This window comes from Cheilinus undulatus, linkage group 24 (genome assembly GCF_018320785.1).
Source record: "Cheilinus undulatus linkage group 24, ASM1832078v1, whole genome shotgun sequence".
Classification (NCBI taxonomy): domain Eukaryota; kingdom Metazoa; phylum Chordata; class Actinopteri; order Labriformes; family Labridae; genus Cheilinus; species Cheilinus undulatus.
This window is the reverse complement of record NC_054888.1, coordinates 10,626,223-10,646,893: the sequence shown is the minus strand read 5'-3', so window position 1 is coordinate 10,646,893 and position 20,671 is coordinate 10,626,223. Positions and strand designations below refer to the sequence as shown.

The 20,671-nt window shown below is 36.4% G+C and overlaps 2 protein-coding genes and 1 long non-coding RNA gene across 3 annotated transcripts; 1 reads left to right on the top strand and 2 right to left on the bottom strand.

Annotated features, from left to right (window-relative positions):
• Positions 1–5,986: 5,986 nt before the first annotated feature.
• On the bottom strand, positions 5,987–7,279 carry LOC121506444 (ly6/PLAUR domain-containing protein 2-like). Its single transcript, XM_041782260.1, has 4 exons — positions 7,203–7,279; positions 7,013–7,092; positions 6,807–6,926; positions 5,987–6,131 (listed from the first exon to the last, which is right to left on the bottom strand). Exons 2-4 carry the CDS (start codon positions 7,062–7,064, stop codon positions 6,028–6,030), a joined length of 276 nt encoding a protein of 91 aa, XP_041638194.1. The 5' UTR covers positions 7,065–7,092; positions 7,203–7,279; the 3' UTR covers positions 5,987–6,027.
• A 5,095-nt stretch (positions 7,280–12,374) lies between these two features.
• LOC121506487 lies at positions 12,375–13,125 on the bottom strand. The gene is made up of 3 exons (XR_005991658.1): positions 13,112–13,125; positions 12,712–12,985; positions 12,375–12,579 (listed from the first exon to the last, which is right to left on the bottom strand). It is a non-coding gene; the product is annotated as an uncharacterized LOC121506487 (long non-coding RNA).
• Positions 13,126–15,085: 1,960 nt separating this feature from the next.
• LOC121506355 (weak neurotoxin WNTX33-like) lies at positions 15,086–17,338 on the top strand. Its single transcript, XM_041782130.1, has 4 exons — positions 15,086–15,226; positions 15,577–15,655; positions 16,975–17,094; positions 17,178–17,338. Exons 2-4 carry the CDS (start codon positions 15,604–15,606, stop codon positions 17,282–17,284), a joined length of 279 nt encoding a protein of 92 aa, XP_041638064.1. The 5' UTR covers positions 15,086–15,226; positions 15,577–15,603; the 3' UTR covers positions 17,285–17,338.
• The last annotated feature ends 3,333 nt before the right edge of the window (positions 17,339–20,671 follow it).

Here is a 20,671-nt window from a genome sequence, read left to right as displayed (position 1 = left end):
AGGTTAAACATTTTTAAAACTGCAGCTCTTGAGTTACTGGCCATGAACTGACATAAAAAGAATGATATTGATGCTGCTCTTGGACAATACTAAAACCAATAGGTCAATATTTCCATTCAACGAGAGTGTGCAGTACAGCTTGTTTACAACAGATTTAGACTGACATTTAAGGCTGAACATTGGTCCATATTTATAGCTAATAATGGATTTATACAGCAGATACAGGTTTAAATTTAAGGCTGAGCACTGGTTCATATCTGTAACTAACATAATCAGATTTATACAGCAGATACAGGTTTATATTTAAGGCTGAACATTGGTTCTTATCTGTAACTAATATAATCAGATTTATACAGCAGATACAGGACTATATTTAAGGCTGAACATTGGTCCATATTTATAGCTTATTTAAACGGATATATACAGCAGATATAGTCTTGTATTTAAGGCTAAATACTGGTTTATATTTCTAGCTAATAAGCAGATTTATACAGCAGATACAGGCTTATGTTTAAGGCTGAATACTGGTTCATATTTATAACTAATATAAGCTGATGTTTGCAGCAGATATAGGCTTGTATTTAAGGCTGAACATTGGTCCATGTTTATTGCTATTATAATCTGGTGTATACAGCAGATACAGGCTTATATTTAAGGCTAAGCACTGGTCCTTATTTATAACTAATATATGATGATTTACATGGCAGATGTAAGCTTATATTTAAGGCAGATAATTTGTCCATGTTTAAAGCTTATACAATCTCTATATCCAGCAGATATAGGCTTAAAATTGAGGCTGAAGATTGGTCCATATTTATAGCTTATTGAAACCTATTTATACAGCAGATACAGCTTTACATTTAAGGCTGATCATTGTTCCATATTTATAGCTAATTTAAACCTATTTATACAGAAAATATAGGCTTATATTTAAGGCTGATCATTGGTCCATATTTATAGCTAATATAATCTGATGTATACAGAAAATGTAGGCCTTACATTGAGGCCAAACATTTGTTCTGAACATTTTTTTTTGTTGTTTCATTTTTCTATCAAATTTTTTTTCTCAAGTTTGTCATTTTGTGATGCCAAAATTTTGCCCTTGTTGGCCACCGTACCTATGTGTTGCTTGACTTGAGCTATTCCAAAACTGAACTTGGAATATGTTTTATAAAACACAGCTTTATGGTTTAATCAAATCCATCTTTCAGAGCAGTTCCTGAAATTCTTATTTTTTACACAAAAGCCATACAGAGGAGAATTCTTGATATTTTTTATAATATTATCCCCATAAACACAACTTTTTAAATGGTTCAACTCAGTATTGAACGCTTACCTGCTGGTGTTTACGCTCTGATCAGGAAGCTTCACTGACATGGAGCGCTCTGACACTCTCGCTTTATAGTCCCATCAGACTCATTTAAAAAACAACAGCAGAAATTTTTATCATTTTGTTTCACAACCAGAATTTAACCGGTTACAACATCCTTGGCTACTCTAGGTGGTGTCAGAGGCTGAACAAAGGTTAACAGAGAATTTTAATCCATCAAATGTTCCCAGAAAATGTCAAGATAACCATGTTTACTACCTGAAGGCTCAGAGCAGATGTTTTTTTCTCACATGAAATGACTTAAACACAAATACTGCATTTAAAAGTCTGTCAGCTGCTGTTATGGCTTGACACACAAATAGAAAGTTTCAGTGTTCCCAGACTCTCTTGTATACTTCATGTAATTGTATTTTTTTCCTATCTTTCATTATAAACCATCTACACCAGGGGTCATCAAGTATATTTGCACAAGGGCCAGATTTAGTCTTGACAGTCTCTTGGGGATGGATTTTCAAATTAAGAAAATGTCAGCACACGCTAACAGAGAAATAATGACATCTTCACGTATATTCACAGGCTTGAAAACCACACAGGACAACGTGTCTTTGATTGTTTTATTTATGCAGGTGATGGCGTCATCTTTGTCTCAGTTGCAGAGATCATAGTCGCAAACATAGACGTCGTTGGCCGGATCCGACTGCCATCTTTCAACGTCTGATTGTGTTGCGCACGTCTTGTATTTGGGGAACACTGCAGAGAAGACAAGATTAGTTTAAATATGCTGGAAATAACTTTTGAACACATAAATGAGCACTGATATTTTTTGGTGTTTTTAAATCTAAATTAATGGAAATAGGTCCTGGATTAAAGTTGTTCCACTTACAGATGCTCTCCTTGAGAACTCTGATACAGAATTCGTGATATTCATAGCACTCTACCACTTTGTCGAGGCATCCTCCCCCGAACACTGGTGGGATGCATTGGTAGCACTTAAGAGCCTCAGCTGGAAAACAAACGTGACATTGTTAAAGTGTTAGAAACCAAGGCTGAAATAAGGCAAATAGAGTGAAATATGTCAGGTAGGTTTACCACAGCTGAAGCAGACGAGCAGGACAAGAACAGCAAGATGAATGGTTTTCATTTTGGACGTCTCCTGGAGGGCTGACCACCTTTAAAGACAGAAACGTAACAGTGTGATATTTTGCCAACATTTTTAAAACCGCAGCTCTTGAGTTACCAGCCATGAACGGACATAAAAAGAATGATGTTGTCGCTGCCCTTGGACAATACTTCAATATTTCCATTCATTAAGAGTCCATATTACTGCCCATCTACAGCAGACATGGGCTGATATTGAGGCTGATTTACTTGGTGTTTGTGGTCTGATCAGAAAGCTTCACTGACATGCAGCGTTCTCACAGACTCGTTTTATTGTCCCATCAGACTGATTTAAAAAAAAAAGAAAAAACAACCAGCACATATTTTTATCATTTTGTATCACAGTCAGAATTTAAAAGGGTACAACATCCTTGGCTACTCTAGGTGGTGTTGGAGGCTGACCAAAGGTAAACAGGGAGTTTTAATCCATCAAATGTTCCCAGAAAATGTCAAGATAACCATGTTTACTACCTGAAGGCTCAGATCAGATGTTTTTCTTCCCACATGGAAAAAATTCAACACAAATACTGCGTTTAAAAAGTCTGGAAAGCTACTGTTATGGCTTGACGCACAAATATTCAAGATAATTTTTAAAAGGAAAGTTTCAGTATTCCAGATATCTCTCTCTCTGGTTGAATATTGGCCTATATTAGTTTAAATATTAATCTATATATGCTTTAACTATGGGACTGTATCAGCTTTAAATGTTGACCTGTATCAGCTTTTAATATTGGCCTGTATCAGCTGTAAATGTTGGACATAATCAGCTTCTATGTTGGCCTATGTAAGTTTATATACTGGCCTATATCACCTTTAACCCATTAGCAACATCAGCTGTAAATACTGGCCTATATCAGCCTTAAATTAAACCTATACTAACTTTGAATTTGGCCTATATAAGTTTTAAATATACATGAGCCTATACCAAGTTTGAATATTGACATATATCAGCTTTACATATAAGCCTATACCAACTTTGAATATTGGCATATTTCAGCTATAAATGTTGTCCTATATCAGCTGTATATATTAGCCTATATCAGCTGTTAATGATGGCCTATATCAGTTGTAAATATTGGCCTAAATCAGCTTTAAAAAAATATTTAAATTTTGGCCTACATTAGCTGTAAATATTGGCCTACATCATGTTTATATATTGGACTATATCAGCTTTAAAAATATTAAATATTGGAGTGTGTCAGCTGTAAATAATGGCCTGTAGGGGCCATTTTATCGAATCGGTTCAAATTCTGAGTTGGAATTTGATTTAAATTTGTATGCTTTTTCAATTTTTTTTAACCATGTATCTGTTTCACTACATCTAAGAGACACATATTTAGTAAAGGTACACTCAGTGTTCTTTTGTATTCTCAAACTATCTCTGAATAACTTTACTTTCCCCCAATTTGTCACTACAACATAGACTTCTATTCAGAATAATAATCATTGTTTTACCGTTGTGAATTTTGCTTCATCCCCCTGAACAGATTATTTTTCTCAAATTCATTTATAGAGTTTTCACGACAAAAATAGATTTGAATCCATTTCTTCAACAAATTTTAAAAGTTGATTTTTAAGATTGATTAAAACCTACTTATGATCTTTCTTTGTAATATTTGTAAATTTGTAAATACACCTAGAAAGTCATTATCATAAATATGGTTGAAAATAAAGGATATTTTATTTTTGACAAAAAAACCTGTGTTTCGGTAGTGACACACTATTTCGGTTGCGGTAGTGACCATCATATTTAGATTGAAGGTCATATTATTGCACCAATTTAATTTTTTACTAAATTTACCTTATAACAGAATTTATGTTCTAAATTTAATTTCAAAAAGTTTTTCAGCATCACTTTGAGACAAGATGTGTCTGATTTTAGCGATGTTGTGAAGGTGAGAGATGGCTGTCTTCAAAACCTTCTTTATGTGGCTGTTAAAGGACAAATCCTGATCAAATAGAACTCCTAGATTTCTCACAGTGCATCTGGATGTCAGGCTAAAATGCCGTCATTTGCATTCTTAGAAAAAACCTCTTGGAGGTGTTTGGGCCCAAGCACACTAACCTCAGTCTTGTCTGAGTATAAAGGTTTAAGTTATCATCATGTTTCATGGATACATACAGTTGGGTATCGTCAGCATGACAATGACAATCTATGGCATGGTTCCTCATAATGTCACCTAGAGGAAGCATATGAAGAGTGAGAAGCTCAGAAGCCTGAGGAACACCATAGCTCACTGATGTGTGAGTAGAAGACTTAAAATTGACCCTCAGGCATCACTAGGGACATTTTTGTCCATTTGGTCGAATGTTTCCTCTTTCTCTGCTCACCATTTTGGCTGTGTTAGTGCATATGGTCTAATTTTTTGTAACAAAGTTTCTTTCTAGGCAAATTTTGAATTCAAATTTCAATTGCTCTAATAGGTCGGGGAACACTTTGAAGCAAATTTACTACCCTTTAAAGCCACGAAGGACAAAAATGTCCACTTCCAAAAAAACTGCTATAAAAACTTAACAGATGAATATTTTTTTCAGCTTTTTTTTAATTGAATAAATCTCTTAAACAACTTCAACTAAGCTCAACACTACCAAACATTAATTCATTTTTAGGATTTTAACCCTTTAAATTCCAGTTTGATTAATTCAACTCAATGTTGTTTTCATGAAAAAAAGTGAAAAAATGTGATATCTTCCTTAAACTAAATGTTGGATGGCTGGGGTATTATTTCTAAATCCAGCTTGGATATGTCAATGATTAGCCAAAATATTGACTTTGATGTATTTTTAGTCTTTGTGTAGCATCCGATTTAAAATTTACTACCCTTTCGAGTCATTAAGGACAAAAATGTCCACTTCCATTCCATCCATCATTCGTCACTTCAACTAATGCAGTTTCAGTGCTATGGTGGGCTCTAAATCCTGATTGCAAGTCTTCAAATAGACTGTTATTTTGAAAAAAGTCACTTAGCACAATAATGACACTTATTACTGTGGGTCCAGGTAATCAGCCCCCCCCCCCCCCGCTACGCCCATGTGTTACGGTAGTGACAATCTTAGCTAATTATGAGCAAAACTCAGCAATGCTAAGCTAAAAATAGCTAGCAATCACAGATTTGGAAAGATGTTCATAAATAAAAACATTGCTTCTTTCAATAAAAGCCAAAACATTTATTTAGTAGCAGAAATGATGTGTTTGGTAGTGACAGTCTTAAAAAATACTTGATTTGTCAGAATTTGCAACACAGTCACTTGAAAACGGTTCTACTTCTGTACTCACCATGTGGCCTTTAGAGAGAGGAAGTCTGTCTATAGGCTTTTTCTGTTGTACCACTTACTTTTCCAGCCGTTTTGTAACCAACCCTACTTTTTTGAGATGTGTTGCTGCCAACAAATTCAAAATGAGCTAATATTTTTCATGAAATGGTCGGACAAAGACAGAGAAATAATGACATCTCCATGTATATTCACAGGCTTAAAAACCACACAGGACAACATGTCTATGATTGCTTTTTTATGCAGATGATGGCATCATCTTTGTCTCAGTTGCAGAGATCATAGTCACAAACATAGACGTTGTTGGTTGGATTCGACTGCCATCTTTCAACGTCTGATTGTGTTGCACACGCCTTCAATTTGGGGAACACTGCAGAGAAGACAAGATTAGTTTAAATATGCCGTAAATAACTTTTGAACACATACAGTGCTTAACAAATTTATTAGACCACCTGTCATATTTGTCTCAAAGACCATCCAGCATCATGAAGTGCTTTAATGCGGACTCTTTCATTTTCAGTGAGCTGTTCACGTTTTACCATTTTGAACGGGAATGAGGAATTTCAAACTGAATTCACCCAAATTTGAGCCGGCTCACTGGGCTTCTCTGAGAAGTCAGAAATCAATCAAGCATAACATTCAACCACTAAAACTCATTTTTCTGTTCAGGAATGCAAGTAAATAACTATAATTTGACATATTAATTAAGAAATAATAATGTGCTTTACTATTTTTTCAGGGTTTTTTTGTAAATCAGTAAATTTGAAAATTCATGGATAACAATAATAATTATATTTTAGCATTAAAAATATCATTTGGGTTAAAGAACTTCTACATATTGGTGTATTAACCATTGCAGAAACATAAAAAATGATTTTGGTAATTACCAATGCTGTTAATTTAGGGCAGCTGTGGCATAAACCTTACTTTGGTTAGGGTTAGGGTGGTCTAATAAATTTGCTAAGCACTGTAAATAACCTCCAATGTTTTTTGCGTTTGTCTAAATTCACGTAAATAGGTCTTGCATTAAAGATGCTACACTTACGGATGTTCTCCATGAGAACTGTGACACAGAATTCGTGATATTCATAGCACTCTACCGGGATGTCGATGCATCCTCCCCCAAACACTGGTGGGGTGCATCGGTAGCACTTAAGGGCCTCAGCTGGAAAACAAACGCGACATTGTTAAATTGTTTGGAACCAAGGCTGAAATAAGGCAAATACTGTGAAATATGTGGAGCAGATTTACCACAGCTGAAACAGACGGCCAGGACAAGAACAGCGAGATGAATGGTTTTCATTTTGGACGTCTCCTGGAGGGTTGACCACCTTTAAAGACAGAAACGTAACAGTGTGATATTTTGGTTTAAATAATCAACGGGTTAAACATTTTTAAAACAGCAGTTCTTTAGTCGCCAACCATGGTGTATTTACCTTACCTGTTGGTGTTTACAGTCGGATCAAACAGAGCATTCTCACACACTCTTTTTATAGTCCCATCAGGCTGATTAAAAAAAAAAAATAAAAAAAAAACAGCAGAAATTTTTTATCATTTTGTGTCACAGCCAGAACTGAACATGTTACAACATTCTTGGCTATTCTAGGTGGTGCCAAAATAACCATGTTTATGACCTGAAGATTCAGAGCAGATGCTTTTCTTCTCACAGGGAATGAATTCAACACAAATACTGCATTTAAAAAGTCTGCTCAGCTGCTGTTATGGCTTGACGCACAAATGTTAAGCATGATTCATTAAAAGGAAAAGTTCAGTGTTCTCAGTCTCTCTGGTATACTTCATGTAATTGTATTTTTCTTATCTTTATTGTAAAGCATCTGCCAATTCATGGTATTTAGAGAAAAAGAGAGTATAGAAGCTTTAAATACTGGCATACATCAAGTGAAAATATTGGGCAATATCTGCTTTTAATATTGGCCTTTTATGGCTATAAATGTCTGGATAAGCTGTTGGTATTAGCCTGAATAAGTTTAAGTTTGGCCTATATAAGTTTAAATTTTGGACTATATCAGCTTTGTAAATATAAGCCTATTATAATTTTAAATACTGACCTATATAGCTATGGCTATAGCTATAGAGCTTTAATGTTGGACTGGATCAACTTTTAGAGTTGACCTAGATCTGCTTTTAATATTGGCCTTTGAATATGGTACTATATGAGATGTAACATTGGCCTTCATCAGCTTAGAAATAAGCCTATACTGGCTTTGAATATTGGCATATATCAGCTGTAAATATAAGCCTTTGCTTGCTTTGAAAAACAAATGAAAAAACGATCAATAAACAAACAAAAAACCAAAAAGATAAAAAAAATGAATGAAGAAAAAAAACAAACAAAAACAAACAAAGAAATGATCGATAAAACAATGAAAAACAACAACAAAAAAATCAACGAAAAACTAATGAAAAAATGAACAAAAAAATGATCGCAAAAATGATAAAAAAAAATGAAAAATGAACATTTGAATGAAAAAACAATCGAATAAACGAATGAAAAAATGGTTGAGGAATTGACAAAATAAATGAAAAAACAGCCTATATCAGCTTTTAATAAAAGCCTGTACCCACTTTGAATATTGGCCTATATCAGCTCTTAAAATTAGCCCATATAAGCTTTAAATATTGGCCTATATCAGTTCTGAATATTTGCCAATATAAGCTTTAAACATTAGCCTGTATCAGCTTTAGATATAAGCTTATATCAGCTTTGAATATTGGCATATATCAGTTTTACATATAAGCCAAGACTAGCTTTGAATAATGGCCTATATCAGCTTTAAATATAAGCCTATAGCAGCTTTGAATATTGGCCTGTATCAGCTATAAATGTTGTCCTGTATCAGCTGTAAATTATGGCCTATATCAGCTGTGAATATTGGCCTATGTCAGCTTTGAATCTTGGCCTATATAAGTTTAAATATTGGCCTAAATCAGCTGTTAATGTTGGCCTATATCAGCTTTAAAAAATATTAAAATTTTGGCCTACATTAGCTGTAAATATTGGCCTACATCAAGTTTAAATATTGGGCCATATCAGCTTTAAAAATACTAAATGTTGGTGTGTCAGCTGTAAATAATGGCCTGTAGGGGCCATTCTATGGTAATGGTTCAAATTCAGAGTTGGAATTTGATTTAAATTTGTATGCTTTTTCATTTTTTAAAAACCATGTATCTGTTTCACTACATCTAAGGGACACATATTTAGTAAAGGTACACTCAGTGTTCATTTTGTATTCTCAAACTATCTCTGAATAACTTTACTTTCCCCCAATTTGTCACTACAACATAGACTTCTATTCAGAATAAAAATCATTGTTTTATATTTGTGAATGTTGCTTCATCCCCCTGAACAGATTATTTTTCTCAAATTCATTTATAGAGTTTTCACAGCAAAAATAGATTTCATAAATTTTTCCAACAAATTTTAAAAGTTGATTTTTAAGATTAATTATCATTATCATAAATATGGTTGATAATGAAGGCTATTTTATTTTTGACCAAAAAAAAAAAAAAAAAACCATGTTTCGGTAGTGACGGCACTATTTCGATTGTGGTTGTGACCATCATATTTAGATTGAAGGTTATATTTTTGCACCATTATAATTTTTTACATAGTTTATGTTCTAAATTTAATTTCAAAAAGTTTTTCAGCATCACTTTGAGACAAGATGTGTCTGATTTTAGCGATGTTGTGAAGGTGAGAGATGGCTGTCTTTAAAACCTTCTTTATGTGGGTGTTAAAGGACAAATCCTGATCAAATAGAACTCCTAGATTTCTCACAGTGCATCATAACCTCAGTCTTGTCTGAGTATAAAGGTTTAAGTTATCATCATGTTTCATGGATACATACAGTTGGGTATCATCAGCATAACAATGAAAATGTGTGTCATGGTTCCTCATAATGTCACCTAGAGGAAGCATATGAAGAGTGAGAAGCTCAGAAGCCTGAGGAACACCATAGCTCACTGATGTGTGAGTAGAAGACTTACAATTAACCCTCAGGCATCACTAGGGACATTTTTGTCCATTTGGTCAAATGTTTCCTCTTTCTCTGCTCACCATTTTGGCTGTGTTAGTGCATATGGTCTAATTTTTTGCAACAAAGTTTCTTTCTAGGCAAATTTTGAATTCAAATTTCAATTGCTCTAATAGGTCGGGGAACACTTTGAAGCAAATTTACTACCCTTTAAAGCCATGAAGGACAAAAATGTCCACTTCCAAAAAAAACTGCTATAAAAACTTAACAGATGAATATTTTTTTCTGCTTTTTTTTAATTGAATAAATCTCTTAAACAACTTCAGCTAAGCTCAACACTATGAAACATTAATTCATTTTGAGGATTTTAACCCTTTAAATTCCAGTTTGATTAATTCAACTCAATGTTGTTTTCATGAAAAAAAGTGAAAAAATGTGATATCTTCCTTAAACTAAATGTTAGATGGCTGGGGCATTATTTCTAAATCCAGCTTGGATATGTCAATGATTAGCCAAAATATTGACTTTGATGAATTATTATTTTTTGTGTAGCATCCGATTTAAAATTTACTACCCCTTTCGAGTCATTAAAGGGATATTTAAGGATTTTTGAAGTTGGGTCGTATGAGGTGCTTGGCTATAGTGGTAGCATTAGCCTCCAGTGAGTTCCGTGTAATTTGATCCTGTTGTTATTACGAGCTCGGAGAGAGCCGGCGCATAGCGGCTGTAGATGGGAACATGTCCGCGTAAATTAACGAGTTTTAGGAGAAAATGGGCCAATATGTTGGCTCGCCTGTGCGCTGTGTTGAAAACATACACAGCACTTTATTTCTCCTAAGAACCCCCTCTGTGTCAGGCACTAACTTATGATGCCGCTTTCGCCATTTTGTTTCCTTCCGCCTCCACTCACTGTTTACTTCACACATCTGCCAGTCAGCTGTGTGGATTGCAGTGTAGCGGGGTTAAGCATCGGTTACTACAACACATTTTTGGAGATGCCGAGTACGTGCATTTATCCAGACTGTTTAAACAAGCACACCTCCTGGACACCATACATATCAGCCATGAGAGGAAAAGGCGACCGACATAAGCTTACCTGGATGACAAATTTCCATTCGGCCCTCCAAGTCAGGGTCTGTTTTTCCAATTTATCTTCGGAAAGTTGAAGAAGGTCCGCAAAACACCGGCGATTAGGCAGGGAATTCTGGATGGAGCGTGATGCAGACTGCAGGTGTCTGTGAGCCGCTATCCTCTGATTCAGTTATGTCCTGAAGAAATGTCACAACTAAGTCCCACTCATGACAACAGCAGCTCTCCGAGTGGGTTGGCATGGATTCACATTTTCCACACCTACACCACCAGGTAACCTGGGATCTCTCCTGCTCTAAAATTTCAAATGAAGGTTCTCTGGTCTCTCTTTCAGCCCGCCATATAAGTCTGGTCTGTATCCATCTGTGTAAGTTCTTCTTCTGTGTAATCCGGTTCATACAAATAGCCTCTCGTATCCACAGTAGACAGCACATCATCATCACTCATGCCGAAATCACTCGTTATCTTTGTTTTAGCTTGACGGGGTGTTATTATTCCTGAAGAAGTCTGCAGACCCACACAGCTGACCGGCGGATGTGTGAAGTAAACAGTGAGCGGAGGCGGAAGGATACAAAATGGCAAAAGCTGCATCATAAGTTAGTGCCTGACACAGAGAGTTTTTTTGGGAGAAATAAAGTGCTGTGTACGTTTTCGACACAGCGCACAGGCGAGCCAACATATTTCCTTGGCCCTTAGTTTCGTAAAACTCGTTAATTTACGCGGACAACATGTTCCCATCTACAGCCACTATGCGCCGGCTCTCTCCGAGCTCGTAATAACAACAGGATCAAATTTCACGGAACTCACTGGAGGCTAATGCTACCACTATAGCCAAGCACCTCATATGACCCAACTTCAAAAATCCTGAAATATCCCTTTAAGGACAAAAAATGTCCACTTACAAACATGGCAATAAAAATTGTATACATTAATATTTTTTCTGCTGTTTTTGGTCAGATCTTGTGATCAACTTCCATTGAATGGCCATTGAATTTTTGGTAGTGTTGAGCACAGCTGAAGTTGTTTAGGAGATTTATACAAAAAAAAGCAGATTTTTTTTTTAATCTGTTAAGTTTTATAGCAGTTTTTTGGATGTGGACATTTTTGTCCTTCATGGCTTTAAAGGGTAGTAAATTAGAGTGTTAACTGAGGGTTAACATGGGCAAACTGAGATAGATCTGACAGGTAAGATTTAAACTACTCCTGTAATTCCAAGTAATTGCTCAAGTCTCTGTAGCAGGATGTGATGGCCAATAGTATCAAAAGCAGCACTAAGGTGTAATAAAACAAGGACAGAGAGAAGACCTCTGTCAGAAGCTAACAGTGGATCATTCGTCACTTCAACTAATGCTGTTTCAGTGCTATGGTGGGCTCTAAATCCTGATTGGAAGTCTGTCTATAGGCTTTTTCTATCATACCACTAACTTTTCCAGCCTTTTTGTAACCGTCCCTACTTTTTTGAGATGTGTTGCTGCCATCAAATTCAAAATAAGCTAATATTTCTCATGAAATGGTCGGACAAAGACAGAGAAATAATGACATCTTTATATATATTCACAGGCTTAAAAACCACACTAGACAACATGTCTATGATTGTTCTATTTATGCAGATGATGGTCTGATCCTTGTCTCAGTTGCAGAGATCATAGTCACAAATATAGACGTCCTTGGCCAGATCTGACTGCAAAAATTCAGCGTATGATCTTGTTGTACACATCTTGTATTTGGGCAATACTGCAGAGAGGACAAGATTAGTTTAAATTTGCTGTAAATAACTTTTGAACACATAAATGACCACTGATGTTTTTGGTGTTTTTAAATCTAAATTTACGAAAATAGGTCCTGAATTAAAGATGTTCCGCTTACTGATGTTGTCCATAAAAACTCTGACACAAACGTCGTTATGTTCAGAGCACTTCATCACGGTGTCGACGCATCCTGCCCCGAACATCGGCGGGACACAGTGGTAGCACTTTAGGGCCTCAGCTGGAAAACAAATGCAACATTGTTAAAGTGTTCGAAACCAAGGCTGAAATAAGGCAAAGAAGTGAAATATGTCGGGCAGCTGAAGCAGACGAGCAGGACAAGAACAGCAAGATGAATGGCTTTCATTTTGGACGTCTCCTGGAGGGTTGACCACCTTTAAAGACAGAAACATAACAGTGTGATATTTTGGTTTAAATATTAAACAGGTTAAACATTTTTAAAACAGCAGTTCTTTAATCACCAACCATGAAGAATCTGTATTATGGTGTATTTACCTTACCTGCTGGTGTTTACAGTCGGATCAAACAGAGCATTCTCACACACTCGTTTTATAGTCCCATCAGGCTGATTAAAAAAAAAAAAAACAGCAGAATTTTTTTTTTTTATCATTTTGTATCACAGCCAGAATTGATCAAGTTACAACATCCTTGGCTACTCTAGGTGGTGCCAAAATAACCATGTTTACAACCTGAAGATTCAGAGCAGATGCTTTTCTTCTCACATGGAATAAATTCAGCACAAATACTGCATTTAAAAAGTCTGCTCAGCTGCTGTTATGGCTTGATGCACAAATGTTAAACATAATTCATATAAAGGAAAATTTCAGTGTCCCCAGTCTCTCTGGTTTTCTGGTTAATGTTGGACTGTAATGAAAAAATGAATGACAAAAAAACAAACAAAGAAATGGTTAAAAAAAAACGAACAAAACAATCAAAAAAATGAACAACAAAATAAAGAAACAAAAAAAAAAAAAAATATGAACGGAAAAAAGAAAGGTAAAAATGATCAAAAGTACGATCAACAAAAACAGAACGAACAAACGAAACGAAAAAACGAAACAAAAAAACGGATGAAAAAATGATAGCAAAAATGATAAACAAAAAGGAAAAATGAGGAAAAAAACAACTAAAAACTGCCTATATCAGCTCTTAATATTAGCCCATATCAGCCTTGAACTTGACCTATATAAGTTTAAATATTTGCCTATAGCTGTTTTTAATATTGGCATATATCAGCTGTAAATAACAGCCTATATCAGCTTATATGTTGGCCTATGTCAGCTTTGAATCTTGACCTTTATAAGTTTAAATATTGGCCTATATCAGTTATAATGTTTTTGTATACCAGCTTTTAAAACTGGTCTACATCAGCTCTAAATATGGGTCTATATAAGCTGTAAACAAAAGGGCCTACATCAAGTGTAACTGTTGGGCTATAACAGCTTCAAAAATGGATCTTAACTGGCTGTAAATGTCAGCCTGACTAAGCTGTTACTATCTGACTCAATCAGCTTTAATTATTGGCCTTTGTCAGCTTTAAATATTGGCCTAAATCAACTGGAAATATTGGTCGATATCAAGTTCAAATATCTGGCTATATCAGCTTTAAAAATGACTTTTATTGGCTGTAATTGTCAGCCGGAATAAGTTGTTACTATCCGGCTAAATTGGCTTTAAGTATTGACCTCTATCAGCTTTAAATATCAGCCTATAGAGTCCCAGTGTTGGACAGGTAAGCATTTTTAATCATTAATAACAGCAGGGAAACTCCTGCCCACTGTGATATATTGACAACATTTAGTCAAATGAATGAGCTGTAATGTATTTTCTGAATTATCTCTACAGATACCACATTTTCCAAGGCATGTTTTGACATGGTTGAGTGTCCAAAGCTCAGACTCTGACTCAGGGTCTGAAGGTCAGCTGCTGCAACTGGGACAGCTCCAACAAATACAAAGTCAGTTTGGGACAACATATGTTTGCTGTGACGGCAAAAACATGCAAATTAGAAAAATCTGCGAGGGTAATTCCTTATTTTAATAGTTAGAAAATTGCAGGCAAACTGCTGCACAATCCCAAGTAAATGCATTTTGTATATACTCAGTTCATCTTTGTCTAATGTCTAAAACTAGAATTTATTTGATGATCTTGTGCATTTAAGTGTGACAAAGAACCAAAAAGAAAAAAAAAAAAAAAGAAAAAGAAATTATGATGGGTATAAAACAGTCATGCCTAATGTGAAAAACCCAAGACAGCTGTACAAACTAAAATCAAAAGTGAACCTAAGTTTATAACATTTTTCTTCCTTATTTTGTATTTAATTAGCCTGTGCCTAACCTTAATATTTTCTGTTTACTTTCTACCAGAGTTGTTAAAAACATCTGATTCATCATCCTCATCATATCTGGGAAACTCTTGGAAAAAAAACTACAGGTTTGCTCTCTTTGAAGCCTCTTACACAAAACGTGTTAGGACATCTTCGATCATGCTGCTGTGGTACAACACAGGGAATTCCACTATAAGCTCACAATACGAAACACAGGGGTATAAAATGAGATGGTGAGAGGACGTCTACATCAAACCAGGCTTTCTGATCTGAAAGGAAACACAAGAAGGTGAGTATTTAGCATTTCCCTGATATGTTTGATTTTAACCATTAAAATTTCGTGGTAAAATGTGATCAGTAAATCTGGGATCAGTCCTTGTTTTGGTGGTTAGGATGCTAATGTGAAGAAAAATAAGACAGGTGTAAGAGGAACCTTTAAGCAATTGCGTCAAAATACTGAAGTGGTCTATAAGTGGGGATCTCAGTGTTTCTAACCTCTACTTTATTATGTTATACCTCTGTGTTGGTGATAGCTCTATCTCTCCAAGGATCTTTTCTGTAATGTTGTCAGGGATAACAATCTGAACCAGTCAGGTACAAAAAATAAGAGCTATAACTGTCGATTTTCTGTCTTCAAAGGTGAAAACGCTTCAGAAATAATCCAAAATGAAAACCATCCAGCTTGCTGTCACTTTACTCATTGTCTGCATCGGCTGTGGTAAGTTCTAGACCCTGCTGATTTATTAGGACCCGAGCACCAAACCAGTGTGAGGACTATGTATCATTGTTTCACAAGTCATGCTGGTTGATCAGATCTCACTGCAATTCAGTCATGCACATCCAAAGAGGTGTAACTTGTTCCAGTTTGAATAGGAAAAGTCTACGTCAAACAGTGTTGCTATAGTGTTTTTTGTTTGCCAAGAAACAAGAAGTAGTTTTATTTTTTAGCTAAATGTACCTGTACAGACATTAAAGGTGGTATAATGTTTCGAAATATCAGCCCCTACAGCACATTGAGCGCAGAATTTTGAAATTTGCTGGGCATATGTATAATGGCAGGACCTACAAAAAAGTCTCTTGGATCCATATCGCCAAATCAACAGGTAGTGTGCCATTTTGATTTTTGTATGAAAATACTATTCTCAGTACAGCAGTCATTTCCAGGTGTCATTCTAGCTTTATCGCCTCTGAGGGCATTCATCAAATCAACGTCATTTTTGGTGTAAAATAAAAATAGCCTTCAAGGATAAAAAGTTAAAATGTTGTACAAAACTTAAAGAGCTTGGCCATGATGGCTCATCAATTTACACATCTCAGCATGTTGTAAAAGTTGCTGGTCCTCACAAAAAATTCCATTTGTCACAAGGTTTTCAAACAAAGGCACATTCTACGTGGTGCAGAAGTCTATGTCCATTGTCGCCATGTCAATTTTTGTTAACCAGGAAACAGGAAGTATTTTTTTAAAGCTCAATGTACCTGTACGGACATGAAACGTGGTTAAAAAAAAAAAAAAAAAAAAACGCCCAGTGAGAAACTGTGAACAAGTGAATGTTTTAAATGGGCATGGCTAAATTACTCAGTGGTGCAATAATGAAAAAAAATCCGCCCCTGCAGTAAATAGAATGTAGAAATTTGAAGTTTGGTGGGCAAAAAAGTCCAGTTTGTACAGCAAAAGCCTATGTCCAATGGTGTCACCATAGCAGTTTGTTTGCCATGAAACAGGAAGTAATGTTTTTTTAGCTCAATATATTACATAGGCATGTATGTTACAAGGTTGGCGAAATCCTGCCTCAATTAGCCCAGGCACATCCGAAGAAGATGACAATACTCAAATTTGCAATGACAGTGACTAAGTGTCCAACAGGAAACAGAGTTAAGCATCCAGTCTTCAGATTCCAATTAACCACTCATAAAGGTCAAGTTAGATGTCAGTTATGTTAAGAGTTTCAACAGCCAAACCACAAGATTCATGCAGTTATCACTTCAGTGATGAGAAACACATATTAAAAAGTAATCCATGGTTATTTTGTTTTACAGCTGAGGCTCTGAGGTGCAATCGCTGCGTTCCTGCAAGACCCGGTGGATCATGCACCACCTCAGTGGAAGAGTGTGGGTGGGGAGAGGACGTCTGCATCAGCGCTTTCATATCCACTCCCAGTAAGTGACTCAAGGAATGCATTAGTTAAGACATGTCAAAGGGTAAATTGAACCTTTGCATGACACTGCTTTTGTTTCTTCAGGAACATATTCCCACTTCAGGAGGTGCTCAAAGAGAGGCGATGCCATGATCATGGACGTCAACCCCCACATCACCGTTCGCATGTGTGAAACTGACCTTTGCAACTGAAAGATGATGACTGAGCACTTCATGCAAACATGAATAAAGACATCAGCAAAAATCCATTGTCTTGTTCAGAGTTTGTTTGAGTAAAAGATGCTTCTTCTGCATTTATTTTAAAGAACAACAACTCCCACATCCTGTCTACTTCCTCGTATTGTTTGCTCAAAAGTTGGGACAGTTCAACAATGTTTTTCTAAGGTCTGTTTGCAGAGATGGTGTTCTCTTGCCGGAGATCAAACGAGTTTACAGTCAATGATAGATGATACAAAGAAAAAAAAAAACATCCAAAGTAAAGTAAAGTAGAGAGAAATTCACTGGTTGTAAATATTAATCAGGAAATTGTGTGATAATGTTTATCCAACCGCCACATAGTGAGTCTGGGAACCAACATGGAGTCTGATCAGAGGAGTTCATAAACTACAGCAAAGATACTGGTGAGTTCTTGTGGACTCAGAGGGCTGGATATCACCCCTAGTGCCCTAATGTTTGGACAAAACAAAACACCATAGTGTTCCCTCTTGTATGCCCATATGGGAAATACATTTGACAAAGTGTCTTTAAAGTGGGCAGAATTTGACAAGAACCCCTCTAAGTTGACAAAATTTGACAGAGACCTCCTGCTGCCCTTTAGGACAAAATTTCACAAGGCATTCTCTAAGACTACAGATTGACATTGTTCTCTTGTGTGCCTCTTAAGTGGACAAAATAAGCCAACAGGCCCTCTTTTGAGTCCCTAAAATAGACATTTTTACAAATTGTCCTCCTTGGTGCCCTCTGAATGGGCAAAATTTGACAGTGTCCTCTACATAAACAAAATATGACAGACAGCTTCTAACTGTAAAATTTTGACAAAGTGTCATCTTAAGAGGACAAACTTTAACAAAGTGACCTCTACATGGACAAAATCTGACAAATGGCCCTCTGAAATGGACAATATTTGACAAAGTGTCCTCTAAGTGGAAAACATTTGACAAGGTATCCTCTATAGTTGCCAAATTTTGACGAATTGTCCTCTTTGTGGACAAAATTTGACAGCTGTCCTCTTTAGTTAAACAAAATTGGAAAAAGTGTCTTCTTAAGTGGCCAAATTTGACAAAGGGTCTTTTGTCTGGACAAAATTTGACAAAGTGCCCTCTCAAGTGGACAATATTTGACGTGTCCTTAACATGGAAAAAACAAGACTAGGTAAAAACCTAGTATATGGCTGACAGCAACTATCTGGGATGCTTGTTGAAATGCCTGACTGAAAGGTGTGTTCTGGCAGAGTGATGTCATGATTGTTGGTAGTTTATTATTTTTAGCCAAAGGTAAAGTAAGCAGTTACTGTAAAAGCTAAATGTTGCTCTCTCTCTCTCTCTCTGTCTCCTGTGTGTGTGGAGATGAAACCTGAGCAGCATCATCCCCCCTCCCCTTCTGCTTTCTTCTACTGCATCTGATTGGTTAAACACAGACACACATCGTCTACGCCGCAGCAGAGCTGCAGGTAGAAAACAGAGGGGGAATAGGATCTCTGTATTCTTTGCTTTTACTGCGCAGATGGAAGACAGCACTACAAGGAAAGAGCAAAAGGCCATCCTCTGCACAAGACAAGCTGTGGCTGTGCCCTGATTTCAACAAGAACAGCGCCTAGATCAGATTAAACATCAGAGGTCCAACTGAGACGTCCAAGCTAACAGCTAACGTAGCTAACGGAGTAAACGGGACAAGCTCACCGCCGTGATCGGAATAACATGCCGAAACCGAGTAGAGAGAATTTTTTTTTTTTTGGTCACAGAAAGCTTTCAGTGTTGCTCTCTGCGCTTGTTTGGATTCAGACACGTTGTCTGGTTCAAACAGAAGCGCCGCTCGGCTCAGTCCCAGCTAAAGACAGGCCTGCTAGCCGTTAGCTGGGACACAACAACTCATTAGCTGTATACAACAAGTAACCCTTCTCCCTTAACTATCACATTGTCATGCCAAAGCGGGGGCAGAAGAGCGGCATCTTTGTTTTCTTTTGCAGAAAGCTTTCCGTGTTGCTCTCAGCACTAAAAGTGATGAAGAAATGTGTCGATCTGGCTAAGGCCGAGCTAACATTCGGCTGGCTGCCACAAGCATTCACACAAGTCACCCTTTTCCCCCTCAGTTATCACACAGTCATGTAAAAGCAGCTCAGCAGAGGAGTAAAAACATCTTTCCCAACATGAAAGCTTGGAAGGTTGTTTTAAGCTTTGTCATACATAAATGCGGCCCAGTTCTGGTTAAGCAGAGGCTAAAGCTAGCCATGACAGGACTGTCAGCATGAGTAAACCCCGCCCGTAGAGCAACTCTGTATGGATGATCCATACATAATGTTAACTGGAGCCTTGTTAACACAGTGGAGGCAGCCATTAGTGACAGCATTCAGTCCAAGCAAACGCAACTCTGTATGGTAAGGCTCATACTGAACCAAAAACATCACTCACTCAGTTACCGACAGACATACTCAGACACAGAGGCATCTGTAGGGCTGCCCTCAGCCAAAAATCATTATTTTACCTTTGTGAATTTGGCTTCAACCCCTGAACAGAATATTTTTCTCAAATTCATTTGTGAAGTTTTCACCGCAAAATAGATTTAATGAATTTTTTCAACAAATTTTAAATGTTGATTTTTAAGATTCATGAAAATCTACATATGATCTTTCTTTGTAAAATTTGTAAATTTGTAAATACACCTAAACAGTCATTATCATAAATATGGTTGATAATGAAGGATATTTTATTTTTGACAAAAACCCATGTTTTGGTAGTGATGGCACTATTTCGGTTGTGTAGTGACCATCATATTTAGATTGAAGGTTATATTATTGCACCATTATAATTTTTTACTAAATTTACCTCATAAGATATTTATGTTCAAAATTTAATTTCAAAAAGTTTTTCAGCATCGCTTTGAGACAAGATGTGTCTGATTTTAGCGATGTTGTGAAGGTGAGAGATGACTGTCTTTAAAACCTTTATGTGGGTGTTAAAGGACAAATCCTGATCAAACAGAACTCCTAGATTTCTCACAGTGCATCTGGATGTCAGGCTAATGCCGTTTAAGGCAGTTACACTCTTAGAAAAAGCCTCTCGGAGGTGTTTGAAAAACGAAAATCATGAACAAGACGGAACAATCACGCAAAAACGAATAAAAAAACTGCCTGTATCAGCTCTTAATATTAGCCCATATCAGCATTGAACTTGACCTATATAAGTCTAAATATTTGCCTATAGCTGTTTAAATATTGGCATATATCAGCTGTAAATAACAGCCTATATCAGCTGATATATTGACCTATGTCAGCTAATATGTTGGCCTATGTCAGCTTTGAATCTTGACCTTTATAAGTTTGAATATTAGCCTATATCAGTTATAATGTTTTTGTATACCAGC

Coding starts and splice junctions, on each gene's coding strand:
- LOC121506355 (XM_041782130.1), top strand. CDS start 15,604: ATGAAAACCATCCAGCTTGCTGTCACTTTACTCATTGTCTGCATCGGC. Junction 15,656..16,974: donor CATTGTCTGCATCGGCTGTG/GTAAGTTCTAGA, acceptor TTTGTTTTACAG/CTGAGGCTCTGAGGTGCAAT. Junction 17,095..17,177: donor CGCTTTCATATCCACTCCCA/GTAAGTGACTCA, acceptor TTGTTTCTTCAG/GAACATATTCCCACTTCAGG.
- LOC121506444 (XM_041782260.1), bottom strand. CDS start 7,064: ATGAAAACCATTCATCTCGCTGTTCTTGTCCTGGCCGTCTGTTTCAGC. Junction 6,927..7,012: donor GGCCGTCTGTTTCAGCTGTG/GTAAATCTGCTC, acceptor TTTGTTTTCCAG/CTGAGGCCCTTAAGTGCTAC. Junction 6,132..6,806: donor AGTTCTCATGGAGAACATCC/GTAAGTGTAGCA, acceptor TCTTCTCTGCAG/TGTTCCCCAAATTGAAGGCG.